Source organism: Lontra canadensis, unplaced genomic scaffold, assembly GCF_010015895.1.
Source record: "Lontra canadensis isolate GAN:19392208 unplaced genomic scaffold, GSC_riverotter_1.0 scaffold117, whole genome shotgun sequence".
NCBI classification, from domain to species: domain Eukaryota; kingdom Metazoa; phylum Chordata; class Mammalia; order Carnivora; family Mustelidae; genus Lontra; species Lontra canadensis.
Genome location: NW_022631111.1, coordinates 3721904 through 3741546, shown reverse-complemented (window position 1 = coordinate 3741546; position 19643 = coordinate 3721904). Strand labels below are relative to the sequence as shown.

The 19643-nt window shown below is 41.6% G+C and overlaps 1 protein-coding gene across 13 annotated transcripts in view; it reads left to right on the top strand.

Annotated features, from left to right (window-relative positions):
- Nucleotides 1–19643, top strand: part of CLASP1 (cytoplasmic linker associated protein 1) — a 268754-nt gene that overhangs the window by 217236 nt on the left and 31875 nt on the right. For 9 of the 13 annotated variants that reach the window (XM_032840929.1, XM_032840928.1, XM_032840936.1 and 6 more), the window contains 4 exons: nt 1096–1174; nt 2184–2327; nt 10737–10880; nt 11667–11773. In XM_032840929.1, the coding sequence (XP_032696820.1) occupies nt 1096–1174; nt 2184–2327; nt 10737–10880; nt 11667–11773 (474 nt within the window). Of the gene's footprint in view, nt 1–1095; nt 1175–2183; nt 2328–10736; nt 10881–11666; nt 11774–15658; nt 15776–19643 lie in introns of all 13 variants that reach the window. The other 4 variants (XM_032840927.1, XM_032840926.1, XM_032840925.1 and 1 more) reach the window with 1 other exon arrangement.

Sequence of the window (19643 nt, the reverse complement as noted above, 5' to 3'; positions counted from 1 at the left end):
CTCCATGCTGGCTGTGAGGGGTTCCTGAGGTAATAGGCTTGATTGGATCTGCCAGTTCCCTTTCCTTTGGCCGTGCCTAACCATGGGCACATTTCCTGGTGAAACACACCAGTTTATACTTCAGCGGATTCTCCATTCTCCCCTTGCCGCAGAAAAAAAGAGAGGCGTTTTGTGTGTGCTTTGTCAGCCTCGTATCCTTAATTTATAGGCAGTATGAGTCAGAGAGTCCAAAGAAAGCAGTGCATTCACTCAGCCCCCATTGTAATAGAAGTTTGCTTTATACAGTCTTTCCTGTTAGTGTGGAAGATGTGTCTGCGTTTTCCCACATAGACACCATTTCTGCACTTTTAAACTAATACTAATAATTGCAGTACTGGAGAGAGCATAGACTTTCGCGAGCCAGGAGTCCTCAGGGTTCTCAAATGTGTCGAAGATGTGAAGCGGCTACCAGAAGTGAGCTTAGGAACCGACCAGAAGTGGAGCAGGAGAGGGGCTTCCGCAGGCCCTGGCTTCCGCATACGTATTGTAGCTGGATGGGGAGTTCGTTCCCTTGCTGGGTCTCCCACAGGCACTCCGCTGTGGGGACCCCACAGAACAGAGACCATAAGCAGTTGCCCAGTGGGACCAAGGAGGACAGTGTGATGAGCCTTAGCAAGGCCAGTGGTAAGGTGCTCACTCAGGATGCAGATCCAGATTTGGGGATTGGAGGTGGTTATCACGAAGCAATATTCAGAAAGGTGGCCAGAGAGAAGACGAGCAGATCCCTTAGAGGGCAGGTAGGAATCTCTTCCTTAGTTTATTGCTTGGGCTTAATTTTCAAAATAGCATAACTCAAAGTGAGCATAGTGTGTGTCTGGGGACTTTCAGCAAGAGTTTTCTTTTTCTGAATTTTCCATATAATGTGTATTACTGTAGTATTTCTATAAAATGAAAAGTACAGTTAGTAAACTTAGTCAACTAAGGTCAAGCTTGCTTTTATATAAATTAGACTCATCTCTAATGGTATATTTTCATTACTGATGCGGTTTTGCATTACTTTTTGTAATAGATCTTTCTTTAAAACTGAGCACTTTTTTTTTCTTCTCTTAAACCTAGGGACTCCTTTCCGTTTGATCAACAGTTTAACATTTTGATGAGATTTATTGTGGATCAAACTCAAACTCCTAACCTCAAGGTTGGTAACTATTTGTGATTACAGTTCAACCTCTAGAAGTCAAATTTGCTTAAAATGTACTTTTTTGTTTTTGACTCCTATTTGGCTGTTACGAATAAATCTGTCATGAGCATCCTTGTACAACTATTTGGGAATGTGTTTCCATTTCTCTTGGTTGAGTACCTAGGAATAAAGTTGTTGGGTTATTGGGTAGGGACATGTTTATCTTAAACTGTGAAAATGGTTGTACTATATTATATTCCTACCAGCAGTATAATCGGAGCACCAGCTATTCCACATCCTACCAACATTTGGGTATTATTGTTTTTCACAGGTTTTAAATTAGAAAGCTCTGATGTGTTGAAATAAGGTATCTTACTAGAATGTTTTCAATATTAACATCCTAACACATGAAAATTAATTGTTAGATATTTTGGGAAATCATCACTGTAACGAGACTGAATTTGAGAGAGGGTTTGTCTTGGTTTGAATGAGATCATGTAAATCATCTGTTCTTTAATCATTAACTTTTGTGGGGGTTTTAGGATAGGCCCAGTGAATGATAACCCTCTTCTCCAAAGGTACAAACCCACTGAAGCATCAGTGGAGAAGTTAGGGCAGAATATCAGCTTGATCGCTGAAAATGCTCCCTTGTAAGACATGGCCAAGGATGTGTAAAACACAAAGCTAAATGCTTCCCGGTCATTGGCAGAGCTGGAAATCCCGCAGCCTGCCTGCGGGGGCTCATGCCTTGCAGGTGTCTTGCTGTATAGGGGAGGAGCAGAGCGTGCCTTCAGTCTAAAACTGAAGAGGATTGACCTGTACAGCACTCGCCCTTTTTGCAAACTTACCTGTCAATCATTTCATGCTTTCATCCCTGGTGGACACTGCTCCCTGGGGGAACATAAATCCAGGAGAAAGAAGGTATCCCCTCAAGAGTATTTATTTTTCTTTGATCAAAATTCAGTTCGGAATTCTATTCAAAGGTTCATAAAGTGTGCTTAATGTTTGTAATTATTGGATCTTTCAGGTCAAAGTTGCAATCCTGAAGTACATTGAGTCCCTCGCTCGGCAGATGGATCCAACAGATTTTGTAAACTCTAGTGAGACGAGGCTTGCTGTTTCTAGAATTATAACCTGGACGACAGAACCAAAGAGTTCAGACGTGAGAAAGGTATGTCCAAGAGAGCTCAAAGTGCAGCTTTAAATACAGACTGTTCTTAGGCATGTGTTAGGAAAAGAAGTGTACCTAGAAACTTGCAAACCACCCCACATACTTACACAGGAATCCTCTCTCACTTCTTTTCTGTGAAAACCAGACTTTGCTCTTGCTCTTATCTCCTCTCTCCAGTTCCACCTCCTCCCAGGCTTCTGACATCAAAATGAAAATCATAAATCCTGTATGATGGGTTCATGCTTTCCGTAGACATCAATTTTGTCCTTTTCATATGTGAAAGCACTAGTAGTTCAGTGTATCATAAGGCCATTGGTTTTCCATATATCAGTTTCAAGACGTGGACTTTGAGGACAGACTTGAAAAATCTAAGGCTGCCTGTTCTTACAGCAAAATGTGGCTAAAATTTCGCTAGGATATGAATTCCTGAGTTTAAAAAGAACAAACAACTTGGGATTATGTACCACTTTTGGAACACCCTGTCTTTGACATGGGAGGGGCTGAATGAATGAGGAGGTAGAATTCAGATTTTGGAGCCCCCTGGACACCAAAGTGTTGTTTTGTTTGATTTGTTTTATCAGGAGAAGAGAAGTATTGGCTACTTTCTTCAGAAGTGACACATGGAAGGGTGTACAGTGAAGTAATGTCATAGTACACAGGGACATATAATAGTACACAGAGTACCATTTCTCTTACTAGGTAGTACTCACCTCAGAACCCTTACAGAGATTAATTATTACATGTGAAACATTTTGTCAATTCCTGACAAGTTGTCAGCACACAGCAAGTGTAAGTTCCTGTGTCTGTTTCTCTTCCTCTTTGCCTGTCCATGTCCTTGTGTGCTCGAGTTGCACATGCAGCCATCATTCTTTTATTTTATTTGGAAACCGAGTAGCCTTTGTAAAGTACTCTTTAAAAGCCAGCTTCCTCAGTTCTGCTTTCATACTGAAAGTACTTGACTTTGGTTCTATGTGTATAATCACAAGCCTTGCTTTGTTTCTTCTGTGCCATACTCCTTCCATATTTAGCCTGATCAGTGGAGTCCTTTGGCCTTGAGCAGAGTTGATTATGTGGACCACATGGGTCCAGGCAGGGAAAAAGGAAAGGAGGATTCCAAGCAACAGCTAGCAGGAGTGGTGTTTTTCCAAATGCAGATAACACTTATCTCCTCCTTTAATGGAATCCAAAGACAACAGAAGAATTCTCTGAAAGGTTTCTTTGGAAGGGTGACAGGTCATGTAAGTCCTATGTCCACTGTATATAAATAAACAAGGTTGTCCAAGGTCAAAGGAAATCTTATTCAAGCACTCATTCAGAATTATCCTCAAAAGAGCATTTCACTGGCAACCTTTAATTTAGCCATTAAGCCAGTGTTGGATTAGGGAGGAACAGTAGGAGGTGGTTGAATGATTTGGTTGGTATATAAGTCACAAACAGATACTTCTGTTGCAATTTTCACAATCACAGGATAGGCCAATAAATACAAAAGCCTTCAGGACAGCTTTCTATCTTTAGTCATAACACATAAGTGTGTGTGTGTGTATGCGTGTGTGTATGCGTGTTCCTTTTGTAACTGAATGTTACTTAAATATTCCCTCCTGCAGCGCTGAAACATACTCTAGACTTACACATTACCATGATTAGGGCCTTTGTGGGAGCATCACTTGCTTCATAATGTCCATTTTCTCAGGACATGCACATTAGAAATTTGAACTAGAATTTATTTTCCTAACTTTTCTAAACAGGCTGATAGAGGAACTTTTTTCCTTGAGTTACTTAGCATTGGACTCCAATACACTCACCTTATTTTAATACTAGCTTAAGTCAGATATGGTTAAGATACTAAATTTATTGCCAGAAATCACATGGTTCATTTATTGTTTGATCTTCAACACTTAACTTCAGTCATTTTGGATCATATAGTGCTACTTCATAAAGCCTGGTCTCCATTGGTACTCCACGTCTGTTGCCTGCTCTTACTTCTTCCCTTTTCCCAGCTTGAGGACTGCTTAACACCTCACCTTCAGACTGAGTTCAAACCCAGGTTCTGGGACAGTAATCCTCTTCAGAAAATTTGGACAGATTTATTATATCAATAGTTCTCAGGCCTGGCCGCAGTTGAAATCAACCTCAATTCCTGGGCTCTCCTTCAGGTGTTTTAACTTAATTGATATAAAATATGGACGGTGTTTTGGGTCTCACCCAAAACACTTGGCTGATTTTTAAGGCACAGAGTTGAGAATCCATTGTTTGAGACAACTGCCCTGGGGTTGAACTTCAAGACATACAGACTGTCAGTGTCGTGTGACCCGGTTGCCACTAATTCTCTGGGTTCCAGCCTACATGTTTAGGATCTTCAGGCCTAGGGCTGGACTTGCTGCTCCCAGTGCCTTCCTCACCTTCCTGTTTCACTCACCCTCTATACTCACTCTGCACCGAGCATAATGCCGTTGGGACAGAGTAGACACTTAATAAATATTTTCAGTGAATTAATGAATGATAAATGTCCAAAGAGAAGTGATCTTATTTTAAGTAGCACATTGAAGCCATCATTTTCAAAACCACAGTGTTGGAGGCCCCTGTTTTGACCTCTGGTATTAGTCTTCTTTCGGAAACCAAATCAACACAGACATAGTAGCTTGAAACTACACACATTTATTATGTTGTAATTTCTGTGAGTTGGGAATCTGGTACATGGTCTCTGGGTCCTCTGCTTAAGGTCTCAACACATGGAAATCAAGATGTTGCCTGGGTTTTGGGTCTCATATGAGACCTGGTCTCTGGCTGCCTGCTGCTTGGCCGAATTCTGATCCTTACAGGAGTGGGGCCCAGGTGCCTGTTTTCTTGCAAACTGCCAGCAGGGGTGTTCTCAGCTCACAGAAGTTACCTGACACCCACTGCCTGCCACATGGTCCTCTCCCAGTGTGGCAGTTTGCTTTTTCAAAGCCAGCAGGAAAATATTTGGGAAAAAATATTCCCCAGACTTCCAAGATTTGATGAAAAAACCTTAATCTACGCATCTGAGAATATTAATTTTCTGCCAACAATACTTGGAGAGTTTGCAGTGTAATTCATTCTATATAGTCTTATTTGGGAAAGTACTTTAAACTGATAGAACTCTTGATTTATTATTAACATTTTTAATATTTGTTTCCCTTTTCATCTCAGCATTTTGGGGTGTTTGATGTTGGAGAGAGTGGGGTGTTTAAATATTTAAGATGTTTTGAAGAGGAGGGGAGAGGCACAGCCAAAATCAGAACACAAGCCAGTCAGCAGTGGAGTGTGCCTAGGCCCAAACTAATGGGTTTTTTTCCAGTTTCCTAGCAGGAAAAGTGCCTTCCCCCACCCCCACCGGCTGCTTTATTCCCAAAGTAACGTTCGTGTTACGGAATGGTAGCCCTGAAAGTTGTGTTAGCCATGCCATACCTTTCTAGGCACTGTGTTGATGTTAAGGTAATATAACGTGGGGCTTCTGGGTGGCTCAGTTAAGTGTCCGACTCTTGATTTAGGTTCAGGTTGTGATTTCAGTATGAGATTGAGCCCCACGTTGGGCTCCCTGCCAGGTGCAGAGTCTGCTTGTCTCAAATGTCTCAAATGTCTCTCCCTCTCCCTCTCTCAGATAAACAATAAATCTTTAAAAAAAAAAAAAAAGATAACGTATTGACAGTAGGAAGTAGATTCTAGAGTTTGACCTTTGTTTGACTTTTGCCTCTGCCAGTCATTGGTGTGAGCCTGCATGGTAACCTCTTAATTCTCTTTGTTCTCAAAAAATGGGAATGCTAATCCCCGTCTCAGGCTTCATTGCAAGGACTAATAATTTCAGTAGAGAAAAGCATAAACATTACTTCGTTTACTTTGTGGCCCCTGCTCTGTTTGTTCAAAGGTTGTTTCAGTTTTGCTGCTGCTATTTGTGGAACAAATGGAGAACCCAGTTTTTTCCAGCGTTAGAAAGATTTTTTTTCCCCCATCAACCAAAGGGAATGTGATAATGCAGTAGAATTTTTAATGGTATGTTTATATTTCAAGATTCAGAATCCTTGTGGGTTTGCTTTATCATATATGATCCTCTGGCATTTAGCACCTACTTTGTCAGAGAAGATAGTAGATACAGCTCTCAAATGTCGTTTTGAGAAACATGGTGATTGAAAGCATGGCAAAAAAAACCTAGAAAGTATAAAGATGCTGTTGAGTAGAACAGGAAGACGATAGAAGCCTTTGAAGTTGAAATTTCTAACTGAAAAAAATTTTTAATTTTATTTTTAAGAGAGAGGGAATGAGAGAGGTGGGGGGGTGTGGCAGAGAGAGAGTATCTTATGGCCCTGAGATCATGACCTGAGCCGAAAACAAGGGTCGGATGACGCTTAACCGACTCTGCCACCCAGTCGCCCCTCTAACTGAAAAATGTTCAAGTCTGATTGTAGGTAGGCAGTGTGGCCTAGCCACAAAGCTCAGGGTTTTCCCATCAAACAGGATTTGAGTCTCCACTTAACTGTGCCTGGCTCTTTCAAGAAACGAGTTGACCTTTTGGATCTCATTTGGACCCTCCTGTTACAGAAGGCAAGAGTGCTGCTGGTGCTGGTGAGGATTGTGATTATTACACATCTAGGAAATGACAGAGGTTCGAAACTGGTGAATTACTGTTGTTATTCTGCCTGTTCTTAGCTGTTAGATCATAGAGACCTCAGCGATTCTGTAAAAGATGCCAAATAATGTTCACAGCTTACAGGTAACCCTGGTTTAAGCCCTTGCTTCTTCTCTCACTAAATCCTGCCGCCATTCCTGTTTGTCAGTCCCCGCTCCAGCGTAGTCGCGTAGGTGAGGATTTCCCCACTAGGTCAGCTGCTGCCTGCTCTGGGCCTGGAGAAGGAAACTTGGAAGAAAATTGTAAACAGGTAGATTTTAAACTATGTACTAATTTGAAAAAAGACACTTCACTGTTTGCATTTCAGTTGATTAATACTGATTACTCTTGTCAAGACACTGAAAGGATTTTGAAGAAACCTAAAGTTCCTATAATACTATGTGAGCATGTGTGTGTGTGTGTGTGTGTGTGTGTGTGTGTGTGTAAATGCGTTTTAACGTGTTTTGTGATTAACCGCCTGCCCAAAGCCTGTACACTCACGGAGTGTACATGTCTACCCTATTTTAGCAGAGTGGTGAAGGAGAGATACTCAGTAAGAAATGTTTGAAGGTTTTGAGGTACCCTTTGATGATTTTCTAAAGCAGTTCTGATGACAGTCTGGAGGAGCAGTAGTTGTTTCACAAATTAGAAAGCTGCTTCTCCTCCCCAAGTTTAAGTTTTCCTCCATTAATACCAGTGCAGAGCATTTGTCAAAGGTTTATTGATCTCCTGTCTCAACAGAATTCTTTCCTGCTCTCAAGGCAGTTGATTGCCCTTGGAATTCTTCCACACAGTGGAAGAGTCAAAGGACCTTTTGCCCTCATCTGCCAAATTCTCCTGTAGGGCCATGAGTGGGGATCATGTCCTTGTAAGTTGCTATTTGATCTTGGAAGCCAGTGACCCTTGAGTTGTCCGTGAGAAAAAGTCAGCAGCGACCTTGAGTGTTTTCTCTGGCCGCTTACCGGCCCCGCCTCTTGTGAAAGGCAGGAGTTCAGTGATGGGACGAGAACAGTGGCATACTCTACTCTTTGATTCGTTATTGCCCATGAGCTATGCTCCAAGCTTTTTTAAACTAATATCTCCCAACTCGGCCCTGTATTTGGAATTATTACCTTAAAAAAGGGTGTATTGATGGTAATGATAACCCAGTTCTCTTCCTTGCTTGGATTCTAGTAGTCCGACTTCTCACTAACACAGAGGGTCGTAGATAAAAATATTTCAGGACTGTAACAGTCTCGTTCCTTTTAAAACTGTGATATAAAATATTTTTTTAAAGATTTTATATATTTGACAGAGAGAGAAAGAGATCACAAGCAGGCAGAGAGGCAGGCAGATGGGGGTGGGGGGGAAGCAGGCTCCCTGCTGAGCAGAGAGCCCAGTGTGGGGCTTGATCCCAGGACCCTGAGATCATGACCTGAGCCGAAGGCAGAGGCTTAACCCACTGAGCCACCCAGGCGCCCTGACGTAAAATATTTTTTAAAAGAACATATTTCAGTCATACTTTATATCCATTTCTGGAGCTTGGATGTCATTAGAAAAGGTTTTACATTGAAAACAGTGTTAAAATCAAAGGGTGACTTTTGAAGACTGTATAAAATCTTTTGTATTTTGGAAAATGTAAAAATAAATTATATTCATTTATATGTATTAAGTCACAGCAAATGTGCCATCTTTCCAACTAGCTATATTTTCAAAATTCCCTGTCTTTCTGATCGATTTTTTATCAAAATTCAACATTAAGGTCATTGAAAGAGAAGTTTCTTTAGTGGGCCAGAAGTTAAAGTCTGCTGCACTTCTTTTCCCGTGTGACTAAGAGTCATTAATAGCACGTAGCCATGAATTAGCACAATTTCTAGGCAGCCCTCTTGTTCCTAAAAGATCCCACTAATTTTATAATTTGCTTCATGAAAAACCTCAAGTTTTAATTTGTGGTTTTAGATATCCTGTCATTCTGGGAAGAAATGTGGTTTTCTAAGTAAAGACAGTGGCACATTTCACATAAAAATATACTATTCAGAACTATACTGAAACATTATATAATTTTCAAATGTCATCGTCAATCATTAAAAAAGAAGTCCCTAAACTTTCTTACTAAATTGGGAACATTTTTTCTCCCTGCTAAAACTCAAGTCTGTTTCTTTCTGTCTCTTTGAAGTGCAGTTTTTCCTGTGTGCATTTTTCCCCTAACATCTAATAAAATGCTTTTTTAAATGCACAGATTACCTTGCATGCATTTTGGAATTTGCTTCTCTGCAAATATACAGATCATGTTAATATATATTACATTGGTGGTGAAGTAGATTCCTTCAGATAACTTAAAAATGTTTCAATAATGAAATGTAAAAATGTATATTTTAACACCATCAGTAACAATGTGTCTTGCCTCTGTCATGAAAGCACACAGGCCCCTTGGGATTTAAATTGGTTGGAAAGGCTACTGATGACTATACTTGGAGGTCAAGGGGAAAAAGGAGGATACTTTTGCCCAATGCTATGCTTAATAAATGCGTTTGATATGTCTAAAAAGTAGTTTTTGATGCCGTAAAAAATACTCTTCTGATATTTTAAAGTTCATGATTAATTTTTATTTTTGGTTAAATACATTTGAGTCTCTGGATTTTCTTTTTTTTTCCTTCTCCAGACAAAAATAATAGTTTTGCCTTACCTGGATCCAGAATTAACTTTAACATTGTGAAAGCATTGAAATATTTTGTGGTGTTTGTTTCCAGAGCGTTTCTAAGTGAATATATCTTTTGTAATACCTTATATCATGGGAAAAAAAATACTCAGAATAATTACTGCAATCCTAAAATAAGAGTGTTGTGGACAGATAAATGTATCCTTTCAGTCAGGAGATGTTCATAATGTGTTTTTCTTCCTTCTGACTCTCAGAAATTTGTAAGAAATGCCATTATTTACTGACGTTTTCTCTGGCATGGTTTTTCTAAATCAAAACCCTTGGAACTGAGTCCTCAGGCATTTTTTTTTTTTAATCTCAGAGTGCCTGCTGCTGTTTAGTACCACAGAAAGCCCATAACTGGCTGGAGAAACCCGAGTCTCATTGGGCTACTGTCGCTTCAGCTAACTGCTTTCCCTTCCCGCTGCCTCCTGGACCACCAGCAGTCCTGCAATATATTGTCTCAATTAATAAAGAGAAGTAGAGCATTTCCCAAAAGGAGAGTACTTTTTCATTTGTAGAGTAGAAGTCTGGTTTGCTTCCCATGGACCGTCTCCTTACTTCATAGGTCTAATAGTAGGAGTTTTTTGGATGTATTATTTAAACTCTTTTTCTAAAATGTCTCAGTCCCTCGGAGCGGGCTTGAGGAAAAGTGGCTGCTCAGATAACCCCTTGGCAGCTCTTAGAGAGCCTTCTTCTCCCAGGACGCACTGGGAGCCCCATCCGTCCAGTTCTTAGAGTGAACCATCATCAGCCTTTTCACGCTCTTGAATTGTTTCATTTATGGATTTACCAGCTTTGTGCCTAGTGCTGGACGACACAGGAAGAGTCATTTATTACGGGCATGTTGTGAAAACCCAGGGCCAGGGTGTGAAGATGAAACTGGGGCCTATTTTCCAGATTGAAATCAGGCTATTTATAATTGATGGTCTTATTTTCTCCAGATGCCTTTTGTTTGTGTTTTTTATGACAAAGGTGTCCTCTTTGTTTTGTTTTGTTTTTTTCATTTATTTTACTCAACAAAACATTTTTGTAAAATAATTTTAATGAAAGTTTTGACCAAAATATGCTATTGTCTGTTACATAAATTAATCAAGCGTTCTTTTTCCAGGCAGCACAAATTGTGCTGATCTCTCTGTTTGAATTGAACACTCCTGAATTTACCATGTTACTTGGTGCCTTGCCAAAAACATTCCAGGATGGTGCCACCAAACTCCTGCATAACCACCTCAAGAACGCTAGTAACACCAGTGTGGTGAGTGCTCGGTCACAGTTGGTACCTCTCTACCGATCATGACCTCTGCTAATCCCTGGTCTGGACATGCCCTGAGAAAAGGACCAGCTTTCTTGTTCTCTTTTAGTAGACTTTGGGCATCTGGAGGGTGGGGGCTGTGTCTGATACTGCAGCGTTCCCAGGGAATGAATGAACTTAGTATTTAAATATGGCTTTTTTCTTACGTGAGGTTCTTTAATCAGTTAATTTTTACTTGGTCACTTACTCCTTTATTCATTAGTTACTTTCTTTGTATGTAAATTACATACAATTACTTTCTTTGTATGTAAAGGTGGAAGTTCTCGGTTTGTGTCTGTCACTCTAGCACAGCTGACATCAGTCATTCAGCTTCAGAAACCCCTATGTGACAGCCATTTTGGGTGTATTTGCACTTAAAGTTGGCCTTAATGATTCCTAAAAAAAAAAAAAAAGTCACCCCAATTGTTCCACCTTTGCCCTTTTATTTACATGTGGGTTAAAAAGCTAAGGGGGGTACACCCGGGTGGCACAGACAGTTGAGCATCTGACTGGGTTTCATTCAGGTCGTGATGTAATGGTCATGAGTCGGCTTGGGATTCTCTTTCCCTCTCCCTCTGCCCCTCCTGCTCATGTTCTTGCTCTCCCTCTCGAAAATCAATCAATCAATCAATCAGTCTTTAAAAAAAAAAAAAAAAAAAAAGGAAGAAGAAAAGAAAACCTAAGGGAAAGGGGGCGCTATAAGCTGTGTTTAGCTCTCAAATAAATGATGCTTATTCTTCTTCACACCAGGGCTCTCCGAGCAATACAATTGGCCGAACTCCCTCCCGACACACCAGCAGCAGGACCAGCCCCCTGACCTCACCCACCAACTGTTCCCATGGGGGCCTATCTCCCAGGTAATGCCATTTCAACAAAAGTGAAGAAACCAAAGCACCCAAGTGTCTGTCCAGCCTATTTCTAGGATTTTAGACCAAGCTTAATACCGAAAAATGGATGGGTATTAGGAGACCATAGGTTCTGGTCCTCACCCAGATCTTAACTGTGTACGGCAAAATGGCCAATTTGTGCTGAATGTTCTCAGAGATTGTTCCGGCTCTGAGCACTCCCTAGTATCTTAAAATTTTAAAGCTATATTTACATTTATTACTGTTGCATATACAAACCATTTAGAAATTCATCACCTATTCTGTAAGTGCTAGGAACACCTGAAGGTATTTGTCGTCTAAATAAAATAGTCCACACATAGCCTGGGGTAGTTCTCCAACCAAGCAGCTGTTCCAAGCATAGTTGCCGTCATGGGCTCACGTTTGAAGCAGACTGCTGCTCCGGAGAGGTATTAAGAACCTGAGAGCTAAAATTGGATCAGCACTTTCAGACTTCCATGGGGACCATGTAAACACTGGTTTATAGAGTCTGAGACAGTGACTTAAAATAACAAAAATGCTTTATCTCGGAATCTTTAGACTTCCCCATCTGCCCACAGCCCTTGGAAGTCTCCGCAGGTGACCCCCTGGCATGTTTTGGGGTGGCCTCACATAGAGTAGTGGCCCTAGAGGCCAGACTTCTTAGTCCCTGGACCTGTGAGGGTGATACATGCTATGTTTGTTTACCAGAAGTCCAGAGCTTTGCGATTCCTGGCTACAGGGATCAAGCGGCTGTGTCTTAAGGGTTGTTGATACCAAGATGATAAGAAAATATAAATGCCTTTAAATTTATTTTAGATTTTTTAAATGATCAAGAGTTTCCCCAAATCATCCATTCTTACCAATAAAGTTCTCTTCAGTTCTTTAAATTATCCTATAAATATTTGGAACATGTCAAATTTGTGTTTTTCTATTGGTAAAACAAAATATGTTGTATACTTACAGTATGCTACTGCTTATATTGCCTTATTTCTAGTCCTCCTAAATCCCATTGGTACTATATATTTGGATAGAATGATGTCACGTCTCCAAGTTTGGTCTGTGTTGTCATGAGGCTGTTAGCAGGCTATTATAATTAGATAGTTGAGATCAGGAGCCAATGAAAAATAGGTGTGACTGAGGCTCAATGAACTATTGTTTTTCGTGTTAATAACTGTATCTAAAGTATATACTTTATAGGGTCCAATGTTAACAGTAAAATCAGAGTTCTCTTTCTTGGGGTGGAGGGCAGGGGAAGGATTTTGTGGAAAACTTGAACGCTCTGTAAATAGTTGCTTTTGTCTAGAAGTAATACTTCTGCACCATTAATTGAGAAATCTACTCTTCCATAATATACAGTTTGTACTTCTTATCTTTTGGTTATTTCATTATTAGGGTGGCACATTCCTTAGGTAATAAGCAAAAGGTAAAACTCAAGACTTTTATTGCTCTCTGTGCTGCTAGTCTAAGGAAAAGACTGGTGGAGACCACTAGCATAATCCATCAGTGCTAAGAATTGGCTCAGTATTAATCTTCACTTGATCCCCAGATTATTAAAAAATTTATTTTTCCAATCACCATTTATTTTTAGTTGGTCTGGTCTTTTACTGTCAGGGTTACTGGACAGTGGAAGAAATGAAGAGGTTTATTTTTAATATTAATACCATTTTCAAGAATAAGGCCAAGTGTGACCTGTTTTCTTGCCAACAAATTTGGCTTTAGGGAATTATTTAATTTTATGGTCTCTCTATTTTTTAAAACGAATGTGCCCGCAGGGCATATCTACCCAAATGGCCTTAGTCAACAACTTAATTAAACTCAGGAGAAGTGATTTTTCTCACAACTAAAACCATCCAGAAGTAGGAAGAATTGCCTCCTGTCATTATATCAATGGGAGTATTCAAGTAGGCCACATACTTTCACCAGGAAAGTTATAAAAGCTATGAACTCTGGTACTAGATAGGAGAATGGAGTAGGTTACTACCCTATTCCTGAGGAGATGATAGACAAGTGCCACCAGGTATAATCTCAGAGGTTTTTCACAGCAGTGCTCTTGAAGCATTTACATTCTGTGAGCTGTCATTCTTTCAAATCATCTTAAACATATGTTAATTTTTTATTCTTAAGGGGAAATGTTGTTACCAGTTGTTTGTTTTCAATCTAATTTTTTTGTATCAAAACGAACTAGGGTTTTTATAGTCCAGAAACTCTACACTCAGATTGTGGTGTGTTAATAAGGAAATATTCTAAAATGATAAGCAAATCTAATTTGATAGTAGAAAAGAACCCTAGGGAGAAAGTTGTTTTTATCAACCCAATAACCTTAAGAGAAAATCATAGCATGTTAAACCTTTGTAGAACATCCCATTAATTGCTTTGTGTGTGTGTGAGGGAAGAATTACTCCTTATTCCCAGCTAGTAAACAAATACTACTGGGTATTTAGAGAGGAGATTTGTAACCTGGAGTTTTTCATCATTGAACACATATATGTATTTTTTAGCTCATTTTACCCAGTGTGATTTGTGTTCATAAATGAAACACAGAGTTGCAAGGGGCTTCAGAAATCACATGATGTCCATTCCCTTTGAGATCAGAAAGTAGACAATTCTCGCCCCCATCTGCTGTGCATTCTTGGCAAATGTTGTAGAGCAGAATGACACTAAATAGATCACCTGTTCCCCCTAGTAATAAAGGGTGATTTTAGGTGGATTTTACAATCCATTGCATTGGAGGGTCAAGATTTTCCATAGAAAAGAAGTGGGGATTAACTGGGAGATCAGCCTCCCATCAGCAGTGGGAGATGGTGGTACATCTGTTTATGCTACCGTCAGCAGAGCTCCAGCCTAGATGGCTGCCCGATTACCTCCCGTTACCTCACCCCAACTCAGTGTGGGACTCAGAGAAGGTCTGTGGGCCCTTGGATGCCGTGGTGACCTCTCGTCTCCACACTTACTGACCTCACAAGAAGAGACCACAGCTGTCTTTGGCAGAGACAAGCTCATGGGACCAGGATGATGGCTGGCCTCAGGTAGTGCTGCTCCCTGAGAATGTGGTCTCTGATGCCACGACTCCACCCCAGGCCTTAGGTCACATTTCCTGCCCAGTTGGCTCACGCCTCTTGCAGTGGCTGTGGCCCTTCTGAATTGTAGCAGCTGTTAGAAGTGTCTGCCCGGGTCTCTGCAGGCCCAGGCTTCTCAGTGACATTTATGGAGTGAGGAGGAATGCTGGTGTTCTCAGATGAGTTTTATTTCTCATATTAGGTGATGTGAGCAGGGAATTGGGGCTTTTTGGAGACCTGGCACTCTAGCCCTCTGGTGGGCTTTTTCATAAGGAAATTGCCCGTGGCAGCCTCTGATCGGGTCCTGGCCTCAGGGAGCACATCATCCCCTGCTTCAGGGCTGTGGTCAGAAAGGCATGTTCTCTGAGTCTCCCTGCTGTTGTCCCTTGGATCCCGTTGGAATTCAGGCCTGATGTTCCTTCTTTGGCTCTTTGTAAAACAATTGATTGCATTATCTGAGACAGAAGAGTCATGCATATTTGTATGGAAGTACTTGTGGTATCCTTCCCAGTGTGGAAACACACAAACACACACTCACACACTCTTACACTTAGAATCTCATGATTTAAAAATGTAGCACATGATTGAGACGGGAAGGAATAATGCAGCCTTATTGAGGGCCAAACTGTAAAACAAACTTTGTGCATTTTCTCTGTATGGTGAAGTATAAATTTTGCTCCAGTCAGCTTTGACAGAGCTTGGTCAAGGAAAGAGGAGATTGGAAGACACATTGGACGTTGCGTCTCCCAGTCCCCTCCTATCTCCCCTCCCCGTTGCCTTGTTATGTCTCTCTCTGACTCTCCTCTTCTGATCACTGCAGTCGGTTGTGGGGTTGGAGTGCCGATGGCCTATCGAAGCACCCACCTCCCTTTTCTCAGCCCAACTCCATTCCCACCGCTCCCTCCCACAAGACTCTCAGGCGCTCTTACTCTCCCAGGTAACAAGCTACCTGTTTACCTTGTCTGAGGTGTCACAATATTATTGCATTTCCAGGGTCGTCTCAGGTCTTCCGAAAGCCTTTGGCTTAGATGAGCAGGAGTAGAGCCTTGGTGAGAAGTGTGAGCAGGTGCATGAGCTCTGTCGACCTGCATGAGTACGGCTCCTGCTGTGTCACAGGGACAGATGACCATTTCACCAGCTGCCCAAATCCAGCGGCACCTACTGTAGCAGGCCCAGGCAGAGCGGAGCCCCCACAAAGGCGCTGGGGCAATGCCCTGAAGTCAAGGCAGGCCAGAGGGGCACGGTTTCCTTCGTGTTCTTCTCAGGAGGACAAGGCATACCCGCTGAGAAGCAAATGAGACCTGCTCTTTCCCAGACCATATGTGTTGCATTCAGTCCTGCTGTTGATGATGTGGACTGATTTCTTGCATGATGTACTGCCGTGTGGCAAGAGTCGGAGGACACAGATCCTGAAGGGAGGCCCAAGAAGTGCATTCACTGCTGCGTCTCATTGACGAGCCCTGCCTCTAGGCAGGAGAGCAGTCGGTATTCTCACAAGCCCCTGGTTGTAGGTGATGAGGTTAATGAGTCTAGAAGGGCTGGGAGAGTGCTCGCTTCGGCAGCACATAGACTAAAATTGGAAGGATACAGAGTAGAAGGGGTGGGAGTTCCTTCAGATTTAAAACAGATGGCAAATCGGTGGGACAAAGTACGGGCCACGGATTTCTACAGATAGCTGTTTGAGGGTCCCTTAGGCGATACTACGAAGGTCTAAAGGTCCAAGGCCCCCTTCCCTAGCAGGCTGCCATCGCATGAGCAGAGCATGGGGCAGGCCAGCTGTCTTTGTGCTGTGTAAGAGGAGTTTGTACCTGCTGATAGGTGAGAGTAAAAACAGAACTGGAAAAGGTCTGTTAATTCTGAATGCCTCATAGATCGCTTTTGCACAGATTTACATTTCTACTTTGGTGTCCTCAGCTCAGCGAAGCTGTGTGTTATCAACAGAGTCAGCCACGTGTTTTAACATCTTTCTTTCGAAACTCTTAGAGCTTTAAAAGTAGCTTCTCAAGTGTACAGAGAATCCTGTAATGACTGTTTCTAGATACACAAGGTTAGGGAAAGGACACAGCAACAATGTGACAGCTGCTATCGTCAATGTTAATAAAGCAAACTTTTTTTCTTAAGGTTAGCCATGCTTCAAAGTAGAAGTCCCATTTATTGACTGTGTTCCAGTACACTGACCTGTGTGCATGCCCTAACGGGCACAAAGCCTCACTGCCAGCCACTCTTTCCCATCCAGCCATCAAGATCCCCTTCTGGTGGGCACCTCATTTCCAGAATCCTCTTTCACACATGCACTATAACACTGCTGATGCTAATAAGTACCTATGACTTCTCTTGACCATTGGAGGGAAAGAACATTGACAGAGACTTTTACATTTAGAAAAACCCATCAGTTACCTACAAATAAGAGGAAATCTTTGTCTCTTTTGCTTTCTGCCAAAACCGTATTGATTGCCTAACAAGGAACGAATATATATCCTAATTCTGTTTCTGGTATCTTTTCCCTATGAAATGACAAAGAGGAAAATCTCAGAAGGCAAACTTCCTGTCTCGACTGTCTCCATTCTTGGAGAGCTGACCTCATGCACCTCCCCAACCACGATATGGACCCATTACAACAGGGCAAGTGCAGAGCTCTGTTCTGCCTCAGTATTGAATAACGTGGCTGACCTTGGGTCGGTGACTATTGACTGATTGAGTAACTCTTCCTAATCTAAAGAATTCTAAGGAAACCTTTCTGGGATCTAATTGCAGTATTTATAGAAGTCCAGGAGTGGCCTTTAACCTAAAGGTTTAGGTCTCTGAGCCTAAAGCAAGACAGTATGGGGGGAAGTTACAGACCGGGGTGTCCCTAAGCAAACCTCTTCCGATAGGTAAAGTCACCGTGTCCCTCTTGCTGTGCTCCCTTACGTTTCGCTGCCCGGGAGCACAGCATTGGTGATCCCCAGTGACTGCTTTCATAGGAATTTCCTTTTTCCCCCTAAAAAATGAGGGCTCATGAGCACTGATTTGGGAAAAAAAAAACAAATGCCAGGACATTAAACTAGCAAAGAACGTAGCATTACCTGTTTCCTATTAGAAAAAAAACAACGCTCTCACCTGGAGCTCACGGTTTTAGCTTCGTACCAAGGAGATACTTCAGACCTCAAGCTAGTGAGTCCAAAGGAAGTGTCACCACCGGTTACCCTGGGTCGTGCACGTGTACTCCTCATTGTTAATTGAAAGTAAAAAGGAGGAACATTAACTGGCAGGATCCTTTTATTATTTTGAAAAGGGCTACTGTAATGCTAAAGTTCTGTGAACCGAAGTGACATATTTTAAGACCACTCAGGTTACGAATAATGAGATGAATTATGTGAAAGCTAATGTTATCTGAAGCGACATATGGAAAATAATATTGTGACATCCCTTAAAAAGCTGAACGTTCCGCCAGACTTCCTCTTGTCCATCTGTCATTCTTTCCGTTTTTTTTTTTTTTCCTTTTGCATGGGCTATGCTGTTATTTTTGGTTGTTGTGATTAAAAGTATTTTAAGGCATCTTTTTACATCTCGTATGCATATTTTTGTTCGAATCATACTCAGTTTTTATATATAAAAAATAGCGTACTGGCCAGATGTATAAATGCCTTTGTTCCTACATAAGCTGGTATTGTGGTGTTCTAGAAAGGCGGGTCCGGGAGCTGTGGTGCTTCTCATGCTTTCTTCACATTAAAGGGATGTTGCCTCATGGACAGATAACCTTATGAACTTAGCAGGGGTTGAAATCTTGAATTCTGTTCAAGTGTTTTATTCCACCTCCTGTCAGTATACACATGGAATTTTAGCTGTGAACGTGTTCATTCACATTTCTTTTGTGTTTGATGCCAGAGCCAATCTTTGAGTTGGCGTGTATTTTTGTGAACTCTCCAAGTACAGTTGGAGCATGGATTTTCTTTCATTCATCACAGAAGAAGAATGGGTGCTATCTGGGCCAGTGTTGAAATTGTAGGTAAATAGCTGCCATCTCTGAAGGGTGAGTTCAGATGCTGTGCCCCAGCAGAACCTGGTCAGCCTTGGAAAACACTTGGATCATTACAGCCTCAGCCAGTAGAGGTCTGGCTACACTCAAGAGAGAACTGTGCAAATCTTGTCTTGCTCATCTACCCAAACCTTTTAAAAAAGAGAAGAAAAGGTGGGGAGTGGGCTTAGTAAGTATTACTTGTTTTTAAGTTATAGGAGACTTAACCTCTTGTGAGAACGTACAGGATTGGCTGTGTTGCCCAGAAGAGAGGTTCCTGCCTGCGAGTGTCTGGGTTCAGTTCCTTCTCTTGAAGATGGCAAGAGTGCTTTTCTTTAGTCTTTATAGTGTTGTCAAATGCTTGTTTATGTACAGCCAAGGACTCTGAGTGTCCCCGAGGCATCCTCAGGATAGCTCAAGACTTCCTGTAAGTTCCATCAGACTGACTAACCTGATCTTCTTTTGACATTTTCTTAAAACAAGTGATACTTAAACTAACACGGTTTTTTTTTAACTTGTCCTTGGTCGACTGTTGCTTCTCGTCTTGCTTTATACCATGCTTTGTCCTCTGCTTGTCTGTGATACTCTCAGTGAGGGGCTGTGGTGGATTTTGTTCTCAGGACCTGTTCGGCACACTCTCCAGATCTCTAAAGCCTACTTGTCGACACACCACATTACACCCGAAGGCTCTTGGGGACTTTTGCTCTGTTTCGTGTATTGCTATGTGTAGCTACTGAAGGAACAAGAGTTAACATCACTTTTCTGTAAGGGACAAATATTTCTTGTTTTTTGAAATACTTGCAGACAT